The 20995-nt window shown below is 40.6% G+C and overlaps 1 protein-coding gene across 1 annotated transcript; it reads left to right on the forward strand.

Moving 5' to 3' along the window:
* The first annotated feature begins 1894 nt into the window (after positions 1–1894).
* On the forward strand, positions 1895–15160 carry lpcat3 (lysophosphatidylcholine acyltransferase 3). Its single transcript, XM_073485318.1, is given in 15 exon segments — positions 1895–2062; positions 5127–5234; positions 7365–7471; positions 7978–8035; positions 8038–8070; positions 8290–8327; positions 9475–9543; positions 9545–9654; positions 9778–9886; positions 9971–10057; positions 10317–10480; positions 12264–12411; positions 12751–12906; positions 14783–14926; positions 15016–15160. Coding segments are annotated over 14 exon segments (1392 nt in total). The 5' UTR covers positions 1895–1977; the 3' UTR covers positions 14903–14926; positions 15016–15160.
* Positions 15161–20995: the final 5835 nt, after the last annotated feature.

Raw genomic sequence — 20995 nt, forward strand, 5'->3', positions numbered from 1 at the left:
ACTGTATGTGTAAGTAGCCTATGACTATTTACACCTGTTTGACACAACATTAGTGTTAAAGGAGCACTATGTAGTTTAGGAGAAGAAATCAAAATTCAGAATTTTAATATTTACTATATTAATGAGATGATAATACAAACTCAGAACTTTTTTTTTTTTTTCTGTAAGTGAATAAACAAGCTGTTTCTCAGAGGAAAATAAGGTCCCAAGAACACTGTTTAAAGCTAGAAAGGTGGCAGGGTCCGCCACATATAAACAAAGTAAAACAGTATGAAACTGTGTTGTCCTTTAAGGTCAGTTTGTTTATTCAGTTTAATCAGTCATGAAAACAAAGGGAGTTTGTTTATGTAGTTTGTTTGGGCGTAAAAATAGAGCCTACAGAGAACTTATTCAGGACAGAGCCTACAGAGAACTTATTCAGGACTTTGTGGACTGGTGCCAGCGGAACCACCTCCAGCTCAACGCCGGGAAGACCAAAGAGCTGGTGGTGGATTTCCGCAGGCGCAAACAACCCTGCACACAAGTGGACATCCTGGGAACAGACATTGAGATGGTGACGTCTTACAAGTACCTGGGAGTTCACCTGAACAATAAACTGGACTGGACTGATCACACTGCAGCAACATACAAGAAAGGTCAGAGCAGACTCCATCTGCTGAGGAAGCTCAGGTCCTTTGGGGTGCAGGGGGCACTCCTGACAACTTTCTATGACTCTGTGGTGGCATCAGCCATTTTCTATGGAGTAGTCTGCTGGAGCAGCAGCATCTCGGCAGCAGATAGGAAGAGACTTGATAAACTTATCAAGAAGGCCAGCTCCATCCTGGGATGCCCTCTTGACCCAGTGCAGGTGGTGGGAGAGAGCAGGATGATGGACAAGCTGTCATCGCTGCTGGTGAAGGAGTCCCACCCCCTGCAGGTCACTATCACTGCACTGGTCAGCTCCTTCAGCGACAGGTTGATACATCCCAAGTGTGTGACGGAGAGGTATCGCAGGTCCTTCCTTCCTGCTGCTGTCAGACTATACAACCAGCACTGCTCCCAGTAGACCTCACATGTGCACTGTGCAATACTAAACTCTACACATATCCACACACTTTCTGGTTTGCACTAATTGGACAATTTTTTAATACCCATATTTATTATTTAATGTTTGTAAATAAAATACAAAACTGCTTATACTTACACTGTTCATATTATAAATACTATGTCATATTGTAAATACCAAGTTCATATTGTAAATACTATGTATATACGAGTTAATTCTATTTCTTATCTCTATTATATTCTTTATTTTTTACTTTTTATTATTGTTTAAGTGTGATACTGTCCTTTGGCTGCTGTGACTAAGGAATTTCCCCATTTGCGGGACAAATAAAGGATTTCTGATTCTGATTCTGATATAATTCAATGTAGATCTTTCTCTTCTGATTAAAATTTCTTCCCCAAAAGTAAATTTTAAAGGTGCTATTAGTAAGAAAAGTTGATTGTTGGTCCAAAGCGTCAGCATTTGACGAGCTGGGAACGAGACTTAAAAACAACTTGTCTTACAGATAGGACCTCTAATTAATGTTGTTCCCGCAACAAGCCACACGGAGGCACACTCACACCACTAACTATATCACATTTATGCTGAATACAGGGTTAATCTTCACACATTATCACGAACTAGTTAAGTGGGTTGCTAGCTGTATCGTTATGGCTGTGCTGCTACAGATAGCCTGCCTGTCAGCCCACAAGTCTAATCTTTAGCCGCGAATAGCGATAAAAGTGTGGTGCAGTGGGCCGGAGACGGGCGGGAGGGGAGGTGAGGTAGGAGGAGAAACACACGGTGTAACTTTCAAGGAGGTTGAACCGCGGAGGGGCTTTAAAAAGAGGAGTGTAGCCTGGATGTGTGTGTGTCTGTGTGTATGTGTGTCCGCCGTGAATCAGTAGAGTTCACTGAACCGTCGCGAGGAGACGTTTCCGCCCACAAGAAAGATGGCGGCTCCCTTACTGGAGGGTCTGTCGGAGTCCTTAGGTTCCCCGGAACCAGCGGTTCGACTCATTTTATCTATCTTAATCGGTGAGTTTCGCCTCACGAATCATTTACGGGTTGTTCTTCTAGCTAGCTGAGGTGACATGTGTCCCGGTGACACGTTTGAGTACTGAACCGCTGTCATAGCTGTGTGCAAGTGTTACACTCACTGCTAACATAACGCTCAGTCAGGTACTCACTGTGACACAGCTACAGGCTGCAAACCAGTTGTTCCGGTCCACTACTGTGTAGCTAGCTCAATAAGTATCCTCATAAATCAATGGCGGGCTTCCCTGTACGAACATATTGATTTCCAGAAAGCTTGTGACTAAAACGCCACTCACCTTTAGACGGCTAAGATTGTGTTTCCTGCAAAACATCACTACCAACGGCTAACTTGTGGTTGTTAAGTGTCATGATGACGGGATGAGGCTCGGTGTGGTGTCGTGTCAGCCAAGACTGCCATTAGCCCCTCATTGTGATTAATGTCCTACATGTTGGTGTTTGTGTAAAAAAGAAAAAAGACTATTAGGTCAAGTTAGCTTGGCATTTATAAAATGCAGACTAGCACAACACGCCCTCCTACATTTTGATGAAATAGTTTGTGGGCAGTAGGATTAACGTTAGCATAATTGTATGAGACCGGTGTTGCTGAAAATAATAGCTCCAATGTTGTTGGGGGAGGGAGACTCTTTGACAGGGTGAATGAGGACAGGCTGCCAAAACATGTCCCCCAACCCCTCCATTTTCCACTCAGTTGAGCAGAAGGGGAGACACACTCTGACGGGGTTAAAAAAAAGTTTGAAAAAAGGCCACAATTTGCAGTGAGTTTTCATGAAAGTGTACCAAGGTTAAGCTTGGGTCTCTGTTGTTTTATTGTAGTTTGTGACATGTAGTATTATGTGAGGACTACTGGGAGTCAGGGGTGTGGATGTGTGTGGTGGGGGAGGGTGTCCTCCATGCTGTCCTCTCTGAACTTTGTTCTGACACATGGACACGTCTTCTCACACACACAATACAACACACTGAGCGTAGCTATTCTAATCAGACTTTGGGCGGCTAATGCCTGAAACCTCTGTCAGCCCTGTTGCATGCAATTTATCCTAGTGTTGCCTAACGTGTCTTACACAATATTATACTCGTATAGTAACTGCCAGTTGCGGCCAAAATATCAGGTGGGTTTCAGTGCTTCCTCTGCTATAAATAACTTTGGTCCCCAACAGCTTTGCAAGAGCCACTACATCGTAATGCTCTGTGTGGACCTGATATTTGATACTAGATAGCTGCTGTACTATTTATTTAGAATAGGGGTCGACCGATTTGGCTTTTTTTTTTTAGGGCTTACACTTATACCGATTATGTGTGTCAAAAATTCGACCAGCCTGTGATGAAATGAACAAAGTACAATTTAGTCAATTACTGTTCTTAAGTACAATTTTCAGGTACTTAACTTGAGTTTTTCCATTTTCTGTGACTTTATACTTCCACTCTACTACATTTATTTGATAAGTTTAGTTACTAGTTACTTTGCAGATTCAAATTATTCAGTGTTTATAGGCTAGTAACTTTAACGTTTTACCAATCAGAGACTGTTAGCACACTTTTAAATTTGATTATTTTATCAACAATCTGACAGATCACGGACAGAGACCGATAATCGGAAAAATGCTGAATATCGGCCCGATAATTGGCTGAAAATGCACCACTACAGCCACCAATCAGTTTTAAAATAAGCTTGCTAGACTCTGTATCCAAGTCACTCAGATGATTAGCCCTGAAGCTACTCTGTACTTGTTAATTGGATTGCAAAAGTTTTTACAGGATAAGACTGGTGTAATTCTGTAATTCTCTAATGTCCACAAATCCCACGACAAGCAACATGGGGTTAAAGGATTAGTTCACCCAAAAAGGAAAATTCAGTCATCATCTACTCCTACCCCATGATGGAAAGTCTGGCAAAGTTTTGTAGTCCTCAAAACATTTCTGGAGCTTCACAGCAAAACGGCGTTGCAGCATTCTCCAAAACAACTGAAGTAGATGGGGATTTGTTTTAAAACATAAAAAAATACAACAACAAAAAAACAAACATAAAATGGCTCTGTACGGCTTATCTGGTGTAATCTAAGTCTCAAATTGATTTGAAAAGATGTTACCTTTAGGAGACTGCTGCAACACTGTTAGCTGTGAAACTCCAGAAATGTTTTGTATACGAAAATACGTCTACAAAACTTCACCTGACTTATGTGTGAGTTTATCTTTTAATCTGTCCCTCATTAATTTTGGACTTCCCTGGCCTGCCAATGGCATTCGCCCAAAAACGGATCATTACTACAGTATGTAGTTTCATTTTTCAGGCGTCTCCTAAAATAGCAGATCACTGCACGCAAACATTATTCAAGCAGGAGTTAGTGGTTTATTTACAGCTGAATATTTATAAACTAATATTAATATGCACTAGGGAATATTTATGTCAGCAGGATGGTGCATGTGGTTCGACGCCACATGAACTACAGTGCCCTCTTTCATCGTAGTGAAAGGACACGTCATCCAGTGCAGTGGTGTGACTGTGGCGTGCAAATTATGTCTATGGCAAAGAGGAATAAGGAGCTATATCAGGCTCTGGCTATGCTGACGCTGCTCATCGGATCAGTTCATTGTGTGATTTCATGAGATTTGTCGTCAGTAAGAAAAAATATAGAAAATGCCTCATCCTGTTTAGCTAACCCCAGTAGAAGAAGATGGAATTTGAAGAAGGTATTCAAATAAGTAATTACATTATGATGAGTCAAAATGTGAGTCAGACTGAACTGGCTGACCCTCTGTGAAAATAACTTTCACTGTGATCACTGGTGAGTGTTTGCCATTTCCACAATCCTTCTTAGAACAGTTATCTTTCTCCTTGAGATGCCAGATTTACAGCAGCACGTATGTACCAGTGGTGCTAATGTGCTAATGTGTGTGTGTGACAATAGGTTTCTACCACAAGGTCAATGTTGTTAGTATCAGGAGGTGTCAACAATGGCTCACATAGCTGATATGAAGACATGCTGTGGCTCCATTAACATTTTTGTTCTCGCTCTCTCTTTTTGTTCTCTCTTTTTCTACTCTGCAGGGTATCCCTTTGCTCTGCTGTACCGTCGGTTCTTGTTTTACCAGCCTGCCACAGTTATACACTTGTTCCATGCGTTCTCTGGACTGGCTCTAGCAGCATTCAACTTTGGTGAGATGAAGAGGGAGATTAAGGGCGTGTGTTTTTATTCAGCTGTGAAAAACAAAGAGATGATTATCACTTAGTATTTATTCCTTGAATTCTGTTCTGTTTAAATTCACAGCTACTTATAATAATGCATTGTGTGTATCAGTTCCTCCCTCATGAAGCATCTGTAAAGTCGAGTTTTATTTCACATTTTGAATTCTGCCTTGTGGTGCATTGCTGCATTTCTCATGTGTGTGCACGAGGCAAACAAAATGGGGAACCACTCATTAAAAACCTGTTTCATAGCACTACAAGCAGTCAGAAACTCCACAGACGGCCTTTAATTTAAAGGTCATATACCAGCTACACACTCTGAAGCTCAGGAGCTTTGCCCTACAGAAATGGGATAAAGTCATTGTTGTGCAAGTCTCACAAGTAAGTCTCAGGTCTTGGCTATGAAGTCCTGAGCCCCTAAACTTTGTGTTTTGAGTTCTAAACAAGTCAGTATGCGGCCTTCACCAAAATTTAATGCCCTTTAAACATGTTTAAACAGACTATCTGTGTGATAAATTTAAAGAATACTTAAAAAAAAAAAAGATTTATTACATTTAAACGAGCTATGTCATTTCTGAGCTGAAGTTTGTCTTCAGATCCGAAATGTGATAATCTGAGGTTTCGTCTTTTCTTTGTCTGCTGGTCTTCACTACCAAAACTCTTTCCCCTGCTGCTCGCAAAACACGATTGAAAGCTGTCAGATCAAGTCAAACGATATCTGTGCTTAGGAAAATGAACAATTCTCTGCACAGTTTGGGCTTCCGGAGGATATCAAATACATCCTACTGATATTAATTGCAGCATGAATACATTGCTACAGCTGAGTAAATCTTTTTTTAATGCTTCTTAAAGTGCCACCAGTTATCCAGACTTATTTTCATTAATGCATAGACTTTTTTGTTTTGAATCATGTTCATGGATTGCTTAGGGTTGATAAGTGAAGGATATGTGATATATTTGCAAGTTACATATTTAATGAAAAACTGTCTAAATGAAATGCTGGACTTCAACAGGAAGCCCTTTTGAATCATTTATTTTGGGATCATAAATGGCGGAGAGAAGTCTGTTTCACTTGGGTGAATCATCATCATCATTGTTGAATCATTTCGGGGAAGTGAATGTGGTGCTCTTTGACAAACTACGCCAGCAGGTTTGACAATTGACAAAAATTTTTTGTTTTTTGCATGTAGCTCAGACTCTTCCTGTTTTGAAGGCAATGTGATATATGTATGATCTTTCCAGATTTCCTGTTTTGTCCAACCAACAGTCTGAAAACCGAAAATATTTAAATTAGCGCTGCAAAGATTAAATAATCATTTTCCGAGAAAAATATGGCGTTTGCTTGTTCCAGCTCCTTTCTTTTTCTTCCTCCTGCTTGTCTTGCTTCATATTATAGTAGAAAGGATATCTGTGGGTTTTCATCTGTTGGCTGAATAAAACAAGCACATTTTGAATAGATTTCCATCAGCTTTCATGAATAATAACAGGCATATCTCACCGTTTCCTCGTATTTCATAGACAAAACATTTAATTGGTTATTCTGCTTTTCATTGTTTAGCTAAATCATTAGTTGCACCCCTGCATTCAGTTCAATTTACTATAATAGAGGACAGCAAATATTCCCATTTGAAAAGCTGAAACCACTTAAAAATGACATTTATTGTCAAAATAGTTTTCATCCAAACGACTATGATGACTAATCGCTTCATTAGAGTACACTTGTATTTGCCAAAGTGAAAACAATAGATGGGATGAATGGATGGAGCTTCCCCATGGCATGCTGGAGTAAACACAAACTGCTAACATTGATCTCTCTCTCTTTCCTTTGTTCTGTTATGGCTGCACTTGGATTTTACAGCAGGTCTGTTGCTTTATCTTTCTCCTGGTGGAATACTTATTTTGTCCTCCAAACCCTCTTTGAAAGCTCATTTTCAGGTCGCATGCGTATCGTGGATTTGCCTTGTTGTCCTGTCTCCATCTATGCTGATAAATACTGAACCGTGCAGGAAAAATGCCGTTGTCATGTCCACTCCTACAGGTCACACTTGACTGCACTCACCATCATCCCCACCCCCCCCCTTCTGTCCGTCTCTCTCCCAGGCTCTCAGCTCTATCACTCCGCAGTATGCATCCTTGTCCAATTCCTGATGCTGAGGCTCATGGGAAGGACGGTAACAACTGTCCTATGCAGCTTTACCTTTCAAATGGTGAGGAGTGCTGGTGTTTCCTCTCCCATTGCACCCAGGCTTACTTTATAGCCTTAGTTCCCTTTCGTCAGACTTTTACTGCAGTGGTGCACCTACTGCCCGCCAATTTGTCTGCACAGTCTAATATCTGATTTCTGCATCTGCATTCTGGGACTTTCTATAATTGCCTTGTCAAAGCCTGCACACTGTTTGTCTCATATATTAAAAGAGGCCACTTATAACTAAGGCCAGAAATGTTAAGATGTAGTCACATGCTTTCTGTGAGAATGCTGGAGCCATTATTTTTGCATGTATTTATTGCTTAGACTTTAAGAAGTACAGAAATGAAACCAGAAATATGCCCACTTGAGATTCCCTTGATAAGGGTACACTTCCTGTGGTTTGTTTTTGCAATTTCCTTGTTTTCTCCTAAGGTTTTCTGCCATGTAGAGCTGTTTCAAACATCTGATAATGCATAGTTTTGTTTATTGGATGTATTTTAATCCTCTCGTTCCATCTTCCTGTAGATATACCTGCTGGCAGGTTATTACTACACAGCGACCGAGGAGTATGACATCAAATGGACTAGCCTCATTGTGTCCTCACACTCAAACTTGTTGGTGAGTTGAATGCAGCTCCTCTTACGCTCCTCTGATGTTTCCTCATTTTGTTTGATTTGCCGTTGTTGCAATTTCCCTCTGTACTGTAGTGAACGATTAACACACTGATAGACTGCTCACATGGCCTTTAGCATGCTTTAATGTGTTCATTCAAGTGATCATGACAGCGTTAGTCACCCTAACATAGTTTCTGACACCAGTTGCATTTTCTGATTACAGGTTTGTCATTTGATTACTATGACGGCGGGAAGGAACCAGTGAGTTGGTTGATCTCTCTTTGCTTTTGCTTGCATGATCATCTGTCAATATGTTGATGTCGTCAGTCTTGGATTGCTGCTTGTTTGATTTTTACTCATTGTTTATTTGTTTATCTCTGTTAGTCTTTCTTATCACCATTTGTTGCTTCTTTTTCATTCTGTCATGTGTGAAAGAGAGGTCAATGTTTTCTTTGATTGAAAGAATATTCAAAAGTTTTCACCACCGATAAGTAGATGATCACTATGTATAAATGCACAGCAAGTACAGTCAGTATTTAGTTACCTGTGAAATACGTCACTTACTGCATAAGTGACGTATTTCGGATTATTTGGTTTGTCTGACCGCCGTTTCACAGCGCAAAGATATTACGTTTACTATTGGAGAAAAACAAAGAAAAGCTGAAAATATTCAGAAGTTGGAAGCAGAAAAATCTCATTTTTGGTTAAAAAATATATCAAAAGGTGTGTAGGAGAATAAATAAATTGCTATGTTGGCATGGAAACATAGCTATTAGCATAAATTGACAGTGTGTGGGAGCAGATTTTTGCTACTTTGACTGAAACGGCTCTGTGAAATATTAAAAGTCCTTCTCTAAACAATGCTTTATTTCAAAGACCAAAAAACTCAGACACTAACATAGCTCATTTTGTTAGAATAATAACTCTGTCTGTTGAACAGCTTCTCCTTTTTCCATTCTTTCACTCAGCTCATCTACAGTATGCTCGGTTCTTCTCTACTATAGCGAGTGTATCTGTGACAGCTGTTAATTTTCCCATCGGGTGCTTTATTTCATTTTTATTCTAATGAGTGTTTGTACTGTGCGTTTCTGTTTGTTTTATCTTTATCTGTTTATTAAATGTATATAAATCTGCCCTTATCCGGTTAATATTATCACTGTATCTGAAGTGTTTCAAATGAATGCTAAGGGTCACTCTTCAGCACACAGTTTATAGTCGGCAGCTAAATTCCAGTATTTAGTGCAGTCATGTTAAGATTATGGTCAAATGCTAAAAGAGTCCTTGTAACTAGAGTTCATCAACATGCTTTTGAAATGACTCCACTCCCTCCATCCATCTTTCATATTGCTCTTCTTGTTCTCTCTTGTTTTTCAACGTCTTCTTTTCTTCTCATTTCCGTAAACTCCAGTCCCAGCTGAGTTCAGAACAAAAGAAATCAGCCCTGCCGTCTGTGCCCTCTCTGCTCGAGGTGTACGGCTTTCTCCTACTTCTATGGAGGCTTCCTGGTGGGGCCCCAGTTTACACTGCGCAGCTACCAGAGGCTGGTGGCAGGGGAGCTCACTGACTGCCCTGGAGAGCCTCCTAACAGGTAAAATGATGGAACGAAAAATGAGTTGAAAGACTATAGTTATTATACTTCTGTCCCGTGTCTCTGCCCTTAACATTATTACCTTCCTCTCTCTCATCCTCATCTTGTTCCTTTCTCTTCCAGTGTTATACCGGCTGTGAAGAGGTTTGCTCTAGGTTTTCTCTGCCTAGTGATTTATGCAATATTTAGTCCCTATTATTCAGACAGCTACTACTTAACAGATGAGTATGAGGTGAGAACGACAATATGCTCAAAAAATAATCAGTGTATGCTTACTTTATTCGTCTGAAATGTAAATCTGTGTCCCTCTCCACAGGCTCAGCCCTTCTGGTATCGCTGTGTGTTTATTCTGCTTTGGGCTAAAGTCATTTTGTACAAATATGTCAGCTGTTGGGTTATAGCGGTAAGTAGCCTCTCGATCTGCAAATATGTGCTTGAAATGTGTTTTGAAAAAGTGGAGTTGTGCCTTGATGACAAACAGTCAACAGCCTAATATAAAGGAAGCTGTAACGACTATTAACAATGAAACACCGCCCTTTACATACCTTTGCATACACTCATCACACACACGTAATGGTACGGGCCCAGTTTTTCAGGATCGTGTGCTTCATGGTGTGACTTGGAACAAATGATGAGACTGATGTGTGTTTTGTGTGTTACAGGAGGGTGTATGTATATTAACTGGATTAGGTTACAATGGTGTCGTCGATGGAAAGCCCCAGTGGGACGCCTGTGCCAATATGAAGGTGTGGCTGTTTGAAACCACGCCACTTTTTGGAGGAACCATTTCTTCCTTCAACATCAACACAAATGCGTGGGCTGCCAGGTCAGTGTCGAGCCAGAAATCTGTGACGCTCTCTGGCTTGTATTCGAAGAGCGGCTGTAATGGTTAAATATTTACTCAGATGATAACAGTGAAGTATAGGGCTATGACAGTTCAGTCCAATATGCATATGTGCCCTCACAAGGGAGGAGTAGCCTGGAATCACACACGGCAAGGCCTCGCTTCATGGTTTGTTTTCACACCACAGGAATCACCACAGGGGAGGGAGCAGACATCCTCAGAAGGGTTTAAAAGTTTTAACTTTTCAGACAATTAAAGTTTTCCAGTAGGAGCATGTGACTCCATTTTTATGATGACTACAGTGAGCAAAGCAATTTATTGAACATACAGTTTATTACATGGTCCATTTCAGTTGAATGCATTAGCTACCTAAGCTCACTTTTACTTTCTATTATCCAAAACTGCATGAGAAATGGAGAGTGGAGGAGGGTAGTGATATCTTTCCAAAATGGAAATAAAATTCTCTCAAGTAACTAATAAGAACTTATATTTTATATTGTAAAGCTGTCATGCTCTTACTAGATAAAACACAGGCTTGACACTTAAAATGCTCCAATTGTTTGACCTACAAAGAAAACTATTTATAGTCACATATGCGCCACATTGGAGTTGTTATTCTCTCAGCACACATTTAAGCAGTTTAGCATTAAATGGGTAAAGTTAGGTTTTATATTTTTCTAAGCCTCCCTCCTCTGGAAGCCTGGTTGGAAAGAATAATAAAAATGCAAGCTTTTTATGAGGCATTTAAATTCATAAGACATACAGTAAGACAGAAGCCAGTGGGAATCTGATAAAGATGATGTTGGATATGTGGAGACGTTACATAAGAGGCAGGGTAATTCCAGTATTTTCAAACCTGGGCCTTATTTTTAGGAATTGGTAGAGCAGAAATGCAAAATGGCTGCCAAGTAATCCGTGAGGGTACCTGTGCCCGCCAAAGTATGTCACTGATAGGCTATGTTATGGAAAGGATCCCTATAGAGAAACCCCAAATTATGTTAAAAAAAGAGAGAAATAAAATGTGGCCCAGGTTAAAAAATACTGGAGGTTACCCTTAAAGTTTTCAGTATGCCTAGACACACACTAGTTTTGTCTGAAATACATTTAGAGCCGTTCCCAGTGGCCACTTGGTCAGGTGAAAGTCAGTGCTCAGCAATGAATTGTATAATCGACAGTCTCTACTCAAAGGCATTCATCGTGCTGTCCTCGGTTGTAAACTCGAAAATTGGCAGTAGTAGTTGTGTGAAGCATGAAGGAAGAGAGCTGAGAGGTTCAAATCCTGCACACTTTCGCACCTCAGCACCTGGCCAGCTGCTGCATTAAGAGAGGTTTGTCAGCGGCTCAGAGCTTTTCAACAGTAGTACTTCATGCACTGATTTGTCCGACCCTGCTTTCTGGAGCTAATGCTGCAGCTCATCACCAGTTAGCTGTTAGAAAAAACAAAACAAAACAAAAAAAACACCGTTTCAGTGATTGAACAGATAATGTGTGTATGCTCTTGTATAAGATATCATAACAGAAAGTTAGGGCCAGCACTGACTTCATGAGTACCCTCATAGAGGATGCAAAGTTGTTGAAATGTTTTAATATAACCTCAGTTGCTATGCAACAACAACTCCCAGGTAAGTGAGTGCTTGCCTTGTTGGCAGTGATAGCTGATGCATTGAGCATTTCTGACTGCCATTATCTAGATTCTGAGTAAAAAAGAGATGAGCATAACTCTGGGCTTGTTTTTCTCTCTTCTCGCTCTTTTTTATTTTTAAAGAAATGTCTTCAAGCGATTGAAGTTCCTGGGCAACAAGACCCTCTCCCATGTGGCCACACTCCTCTTTCTAACGATCTGGCATGGCCTTCACTCTGGATACATCCTGTGTTTCTCCATGGAGTTCTTCATCATCACTGTAGAGAGACAGGTAAGCTACAGATACAGAGCAAAAATGTGGGGATGAGTTGTCTAAAGATAATTATGTTTAGGAAGCTCAAACCATCTGGGTGTTTATTTCAGTAGGTGGTAAACTTGTTATTGCATTAATTTTATTTTCTTCATATAAACCCATTGTTCACTTTTTGAAAAGACAGTCTCTTGTTATTAAATAGCATATCACTATTGATCAAATGCACCTCACTGCTGAGTGTACCTGTAATTAAATATTGACTGCAGTCACAATCTGGCATCAGTTTATTATATAACCATTCTTTTATTGTATTACTGAAACCACTATGGGATATATTTCTGTGTTTGTGTGTGACAGGCCCTGGCACTAGTGAGGGACAGTCCCTTGCTGACGAAGCTGGCCAACAGCCCGCTCTACCCTCTCATCTATGTAGTCCAGCAGTTTTTCCACTGGCTCTTCATGGGCTACCCCCTGGTGCCATTCTGCCTCTTCACCTATGACAAATGGCTCAAGGTAACTCTCACGGATGATGTTGGTCATAGGATAAATATGGTTGGTCTCACTCATAAGCTTGAGTCCAGGTTGACACATCAGGGAAGAGGACCCTGTGTTAAGATAATATCCAGCGGTTGGGGTGTGTTGAAATACAATCCAAGGGCCTATTAAGTCAAATTTACAAAATGCAACCTTTGATTTGTAATATGAGATCATTTTGATTTGTTCAACTAGTCTAAACAAACACCGTACTTGCTTCCCACATAGGAGCGTTTTAGGAATCATTAACGTTCCTGTGGTTTGTGAGCGACAATCATTTGTGAAACAGGATGTTGCCACCATTTGTGATCTGAGTGTAAGTGGTGCTTCAGTGAGTTCGAATAATGGATGCATCAGTTAAAAGGCTTATCAGGCACCAAAAAAACTGCAGAGCTGTTTATGATACTATGAGAGAGGATTTAACAACTCAACAATGATTTTATATTTCGTCATGACGGATCAGGTCAAGTCAATTTTATTTATATAACCCCAAACTGCAGAGTTGGCTCAGTTTACAGCAACACCCTCTGTCCTTCATTCGAAAAAGAAAAATGACCAAAAAACGCCTCAGGAAGAGCAACAGGGAAGGCATCCTCCTTCCAGACATGCCACGATGTCATGTGTATAAAATCAAGTCAAATAGCGACAGTGAAATCACTACCATCACTACTTAATTACTAGCATGTATTTCACCAGGTGCAGTCAACATCATAAGTACGGTGTTCATGTTACAAAGCAATCTACCAGGATTGTGCACTTGCAGGCATTTGATTGGACAACAGGGCTTTGTTTTTGTTTTGTTTTGCTTCAACACTGTTGTGTTCAGTGAAAACAATGAGGGGGCTGCGTTTTTTTCATGCAAAGCTTTTGTCTTTTGGGACGCGGTTAAAGTTAGCTTACAAGAAAAAGCAACAAGAAGGGAGTCTTAAACATGGAGAAAATATAACAGGCAGCTTCTCAGGAACTGGAACAGGAATGGGTGGAACAATGTGTCGGGTTAGCTACTTCAGATGACCAGAGTTGGGAAAGTGGCTGGTATTTACAAACCGGGGCTTGCTGAGGGACCTGTGTGACCTGACAAGGGATTGAGGGACAGAAGTGCAGAGAGAAGCTGTGACAGGTGATTGACATGGGCAGGAAACTCTCTGATGGCAACTGATGGTGGACAGGTGGGGTGGAGACGGTCAGCAAGGGATTCAGACAGGACCCCGTGCAAATACGACAACTTGGTGGGCACATCCATAAAAATTCATACAAAGTCCATTTTTTTAACCACCCATATCTTACATACTGTAGCTACAACACACACACAGATATCTCTGTTTAAAATGTTTATCTCAAAGTAAACGAATGAGTACACACCTCAACATGCTTTCCTAGGTGGGACGGTGAACTCTTGTAGGCTGTGATGAAGTTTGTGTGCAGTAAACACTTCAGACATTTAAACAAATATGAATCTTTTGTCATTTCAAAATCTCAAACACTTCAGATATGGCCATAGACGCTCTAGTTGTGAGGAATCGTCATTTTCATCTGCCATTTCCATCATTAGTCATCATCAAGTTCAAATTAAAGTTTTCAGAAAATGCAGCAAACACTCTGAACTTGACTGACAGGCGTAGGAGTCGTTTACTGTGATTGTTTTTTCTCCTGTGATGAATGCAGTGTATAACCAGTTGCATTTTAGAATAGGAAAAAAAATGTATCTGCTGACTTCAACACTATGAGTAATGAGAACCTTCATAGAGATACTTGAACATTTTATTTTAGAACAGTATTCAAGTTGATGTAATTTGTTGCTGGGATGTTTCAGTGAGGATTTTAATTTGACTCTTTGTCACCTTTTGTTTTTCAGGTGTATTCGTCCATCTATTTCTGTGGACATGTATTCTTCCTCGTAGCCTTTTTAATCATGCCATACCTCCGTAAGGCGCTGGTGCCTAAGAAAGAACGGAGCCAGATAAAGCAGGATTAAAACTTGGTACTCAGACTTGGCATGGTAAGCAGTCAATAAAGTTGTTGTAAAGACAAATGATGAGCTGTGAATAAATGTTTTTAGTGTTTAAATATCTCCGTCTTTCCTTCCAGGTCCGTCTAAGGCTGTATATCCACTGAAGGGAACTGTGACTTTCAAGGAGCAGAAAGGAAAATATTTTAAGGCCTTTAGTAATATATATATCTATATATATATGTCCATGTAAAAATAAATTTCTATATATTTTTGTGTTTTAAATGGGAGGGTGTTTTTATAAACATTCGGAGAAATGTTTACAGGAAATGACCATCGTGCCACATGGGGTAATTGTGAGCCAATCAGGGGCGATTTCCTGTTTTTCTTTTTTTGTTGTTTCTCTCAATCTTTTTTTTTTTTTTTTAAAGAAATGTTGGACTTGTAGAACTTGAGAGACTTTACATGCTGTCGACACAGAATTGCACTCACCAGTCACGGGTTCAGAGTCTGTCATTGGCTCTGATGCGTTTTCTTTCTTTCTTTTTTTTTTTCATTTCTCTGTCTCACACCTAGCACCCACATTTAGCGGCAGCAGCCAGACTTCACAGGGGGTTTAAGCACAGAACCAACGTATGTGGCACTATAATGTAATAATACAAAATGCATACAGCTCTCTGCAAAAGACAGGTGATAATAATGATAATAACAATAATAATAACAACAATAATAATAATAATCAGGGGGGTTGTTTCTTGAAAATGGCTGCCAGTGGTTATACAAGCACTGTAAATCACACACTCGACACTAACCCCCAACTCAAAATGGCCTTGTATTAATGAATGTTTTTACAATTACATTTGTTTGGGTTTTAATTTGATTTGTGCTGGAAAAAAGACTTGATTTTATAGAGTTTTAGCAGCTTTTATGAAAAAAGAAAATTTTGTAGCTTTGGATAAGATTTCATGGAAAGAATTTGCATTGTTCTCCTGCCTTTCCTGGTTTGACGTTGCTGTTTATTTTCTTGCCGTGTCTCCTCTTCTCCCTCTGTTCAGTCCTCCGTCGGGCCTTGATTCAAGCCCGGCCCTTTAGAAAGAGACTTGCACACTGCCCAGCCATACAGTCACTACATTTAATCATTTTGGTTCATCTTATATTCATTCTGATCTTCATGAATACTTTTTGAAGCAAGGAACTGTCTCATTTTGAACTGGAAGCAAACAAAAAAAAAAAAGAGTCCACTTTTTTTTCACCTATGGCCTGTTCGAACAGCAGGTGGAGATTAAAAGAAGTGTGGAGAAGAAGCATCTCATCCAACTGTGGGGATGCCTCTTTATTTGTTTATTTACATTTTTTAGGGGGCTGGATTACCTGATCCATGACATGCTGGAGGAAGGCCCAGCACTGCTGCTGCTGCCGTCCTCTCGCTGACTAACACACACATGGAGAGGACGAACCTCACTGTAGCAACAGCCTAAATTTTAGTAATATTTATACATGACATGGTGATTATTAATTGATGTGAATTGCTATTTCAAGAGACTACTTTTTTGCCTTATTCCTACCAAATGTACAAAAGAAGACATGGGATTGAGGAGGAGAAGGGAGGGTGGGGGTGGGAGTGATTTTCAAATACAATTTTATAATGTTCATTAAAATGCTGCATTTCAAGCAAGTACCCTGTGGTGTTACTGTGTGTCTGGACAACTGTCATGATATCTACAGGATTTATATACACTATTTTTTCAGCATAGTTGTATTTTGTGCCTGCACCATGTTTCTTTGACTGAATGAAATGCTGCATTTATGAACCATGTTTGCATCGCGGGGAGGAGATTGGTGTGGATGGCGGTTGTACAAAGTCTGAGGTCGGGACACGGGCATCCAGTCAGTGATAAGCTTCAGGCAACAAAAGCTCTTGAAGGAGCAGATGTAAGAAATGTAAAGTAAAGGTGCAGTATGTGAAAATTGGCCACCTGTCAAATCCAATAAGATGAGTGGTGGCATATCACCAGAGTAACCGCTAACTGCTGCTGCATTAGCTAATAAGTGCTGTCCACCATGTAGCTAGCGGTCGTATTAGCCGAATGTTGGTTTCATTCACAATCATACTATCACCTCTCAAGGTACCGATGTGGCTATGGGCTAGCTGGTTAGCATGCCAACTTCAACAGATATCCCTGCAACACAATACATACCTCTTTGAGATGATGTTAAAGCTGTTATTTGGTCACATTCTGTCAATAATGTTGATTTTTGAATGTTTTAAACTAAACTATAACTATCACACCTTTAAAACACTCAAAAAATTAGCTAAAAATATCAACAGAAGGTGATCGTGCTTTACAGCAACCGAACCGGAAAAAATGTCAGCTTATTGGGTTTATGCACCAACGCAAGCGAGATTGCCAAACAGTTTCAAACGATTTGGTGCCGCTGCAAACAGCATTCTAATAAATATCATAGAGGAGGATATCACGCTAATACACAGGATTACCGAGAAAGGTGTGGTTATTCAGAAATGAGTTGTTGAACTCACATTTTTGTTCAAATGCTCTGGTGGGATGACCTGACGACATCATGTTGCGGCACTCTATATCGAGCCCTAAAAGAAGTTGGTGTTGTGAAACCACGTGCAGTAGAAGTAGAACCTGGGGGGAAAGGCATTTTAAATGTTTTTAAACCTTTATAAGTGTTTTTTAAAATCAGATTTGATGAGCGATTCTGTCTCTCTGTCTCTGTGATCATTAAAGTGAAGTTCTGGCTCTCTCCCCATTCATTTAGATAGGGGCCTGGTCTTGTTAGCTTGTAATAACTGCCCGGGGCTGTTATTAAAATGGCTGCCGAGTGGAGAGTTGCCTATTAGGACTTTGGTGATAGTCCGATAGTAAACAACACTAACACTCCCCCAGTGCTCCAAGCTCACACAATTAATACATCCGCATCGATTAGGCCTGATTGAATAGTTATCGACTAAATAAATTCAGATTCAGACAACGTCTTTAATCCCTCCAGGGTCAATTTGTTTGAACAACTTGCCTTGCACAAAATAAATAAGAATAAAATACAATAAATTATGCTAAGGAGTTCAGTGGAATAAAGAAATCTGTAATAAAGAGAAGATGCTAATAAATAGCTTGCTCATTAATTAAAAAAAATAAACATAAAAAACAGTAAAATCAATAAGAAATAAAATTTAAAAAAACATCTCCAGCGAATTAAAAAGACGTACCACAGAGGGAATGAAAGATTTGGAGTCGCGGTTAGTTTTACCAGCAGTAAAACGTAATGGCGCCGTGACGGTAACAGGAAATTCACCAACAAGAACATGTCGAGGAGAAGCTAAAACGCTTCCTGGAGGATCTGTTGATTGCAAAAAGAGATCAAGTCCCTTTGTGTCTCTTCTGTGATCATACAACAGATTTTAACAACGTTGGTCAGACAAATGCCAACGACTTTCAGGCCCGGGGCTAGCTGGTTAGCATGCTAACTCCACTCCATGCTGTGGTAGTGGAGGTGGCCTACGACATTACTTATCACCCACCTACAGTGCTGTACTGAGTTCCCTCCCCAGACAGCTTAACAACCATTCACACCTGGGCTCACCTAGCCTAAGCAGCCCACATGAAGGACAGTTGGGACAACGACCCACAAGTGGCCCTAACGACTCTGAAACTTAGAGTGCACAAGTGTCCTTAACGACTCTGTAAGGACACACTCACACACGGGTTAAAAGCCTGCAACTCCCATCCAGTTAGTTGGAACTGAAGAGGTGAAACGTCTTCAAGAAACTGTATTGCCTACGATACAGCACTTCGAATTATCATGACCTGGATTACTGAGAACCTTCATCAACTCTAAGCCTGTGGTAACAACAGAGCTTATTTCAGGCATTTAACTGAAAACCAATTAAAAAACTCAAAGACTTTGAAACGAGGGGAGCAGATGTACAAAAACGCTAACCAGATTACCGGGTTTTAGGACTAGAAACTACACCACAATTTTTAGGTACATTTTTGAATGTTTTGAACAAAAAAAATCTTACATATTGCACTTTTAATCTGTAGGATTTACTTTGGTTAAGGTAGGTTATAACCAGTGTTGGGGGTAATGCATTACAAAAGCGGTAACGGAGTAATATAACGCGTCACTAATAATATTTCAGTAATATGCTACAGTAATGTCACGTAATGCGTTACAATCCACTTTACTGACCGAAGTGAAGCGTTTATTGTTGTTTTTTTAAGAATCCATCCACACCAACATGACGATGATGTTTCTGTGTGACTGAAATGAGCCGTATTTCATGGCCTGATGACGAAGCCTAATCCTCTGATGAGCATTTTAATTTACATTCATGAATCACATATGCCCATGCACCCCTTAGTCTGTGGATTATAATAAAAAGGCATAGAAAGAGATTTTTGTCTTGTCATGTCATTATAGGGCTGCATTATAGAAGGTATAGGTCTGTTGTGTTTCATATGGCTGAGCCTACAATTAAAAATATTTATTCCCATCTCATAATATATCAGACTTTGATCCTTTGTCTGCCTGCTCGTCCCTGTGTCCAAGGCCATTTGTTTATTTAAAAAGATCTCGGCTATTTAATTGTTCTATATCGATTATTTGTCACAAAAAAGTAGTGTTTTTGTTATGCAGACAGTAATTTTGTAAAGTAATGCATTACTTTAAAATGAAGGTAACTAGTAATATATAGTGTATTGCATTTTTAACAACACTGCCCAACACTGACTGTTAAAAATCAGTTCTTGAAACAGTGATGAAATGTGACCTTTAGGATTCACGAACCAGGACGCGGATGTGTTCACGTCGTGCTCGGTGTCACGAAATGATTGCAGAAATCGTGCAGATGTGCACGAAATCCTCCGCGTTACATCTCTCCGCTGCTTTTTTTAACAAGCTGCCCGTCCCGTTGCGTTCATGTGCCTGACAGGAGCACGGGGCGAAAAAGGGGTGATATGACGTCATTTTGCAGTCTGGTTGATTACGGAGAAGCCTGAGCGCGAGGAAGTAGAGACAATTAATATTTAGGAGGGCAAAAAAAAAAAAAAAGGTGTGAAATGTGTCGTCAAACAGGCCTGGACCTGTAAAGCAACGTGATGAGATGAATTGCTGTGTTGAGGTCTGAGTCACTCTGAATGTGCAGCAAGAAATAAAAAAAAAAACTAAAAAAAAACTAAAAAAAAAAAAAAAAAACAGCCAGAGCAGCAGTCTGGTGCTGAGCTGGTGGGGGCCGGGGGAGAGAGAGAGATAGAGCGGGAGAAGGACGCAGTGTGGGCGGGTTAAGAAACGCCGAGAGGGAGGGGACGCCAGCGTAATATTCCCACCGTTTTCTCCTCTCCTCCGTAGAGCCGAGAAAACAAGGGCATCCATCGCGTCTCTCAACCTTCCTCACGTCCAACACCGGGCTGAAACGCAGCTACACCTTCCTCTCCTCCGACTCTCCGTCTTTTAGGAGTGTCCGTGTGTCCTCTCCTCTCCACCTGGAGGTTTTGTTTCCAGCCTGCGGGGGATTGCCGAGCCGAGCGGCAGGGGCGTGAGAGGCGGATGCTGCGAGCGTAGAGGCAGGGTACCAACCAGGAGCATCACCGCACTCACCACGGTAATGTGAAAATAGAGAGACAAAATGTCAGGCTCGAGCTCCAGCTAACCTTCATTTCTGCGACATGTCCTCTCCCGACTTTGGTATCAAGGCTCTCAACATGGCTTTCATGGAGGGAAGCTTGGTTATGTGTGTCAATACCAATGGGCTGATTATTGTCGCATAGCATGTTTCTACTGTGTGGCCTGAGCAACCTGTGCACAGATGAATCTCCTGTTATGTGTATTTTTTTTTCTCCACGTATTCTTCCTACAGTGTATGTTGTCCTGTAGCCTACCAAGGACTGCAGCACTGAGGTGGGGGGGAAAAAAACGTAGAGGCTTGTTATGTCAATGAGAGCTGAAAACCCCCCTTAGGATTCATTTTTCAGCTGTGGCCACTGCCACCAGACAGCAGCTGCATTTTTCTTTTTTCTTTTACAAACCACAATTAAAACATGGGAAAACACCCACACAGCCACATTGCAAAACCTACTCTAGCATGCTCCATATATT

Source organism: Pagrus major, chromosome 17, assembly GCF_040436345.1.
Source record: "Pagrus major chromosome 17, Pma_NU_1.0".
Taxonomy (NCBI): Eukaryota; Metazoa; Chordata; class Actinopteri; order Spariformes; family Sparidae; genus Pagrus; species Pagrus major.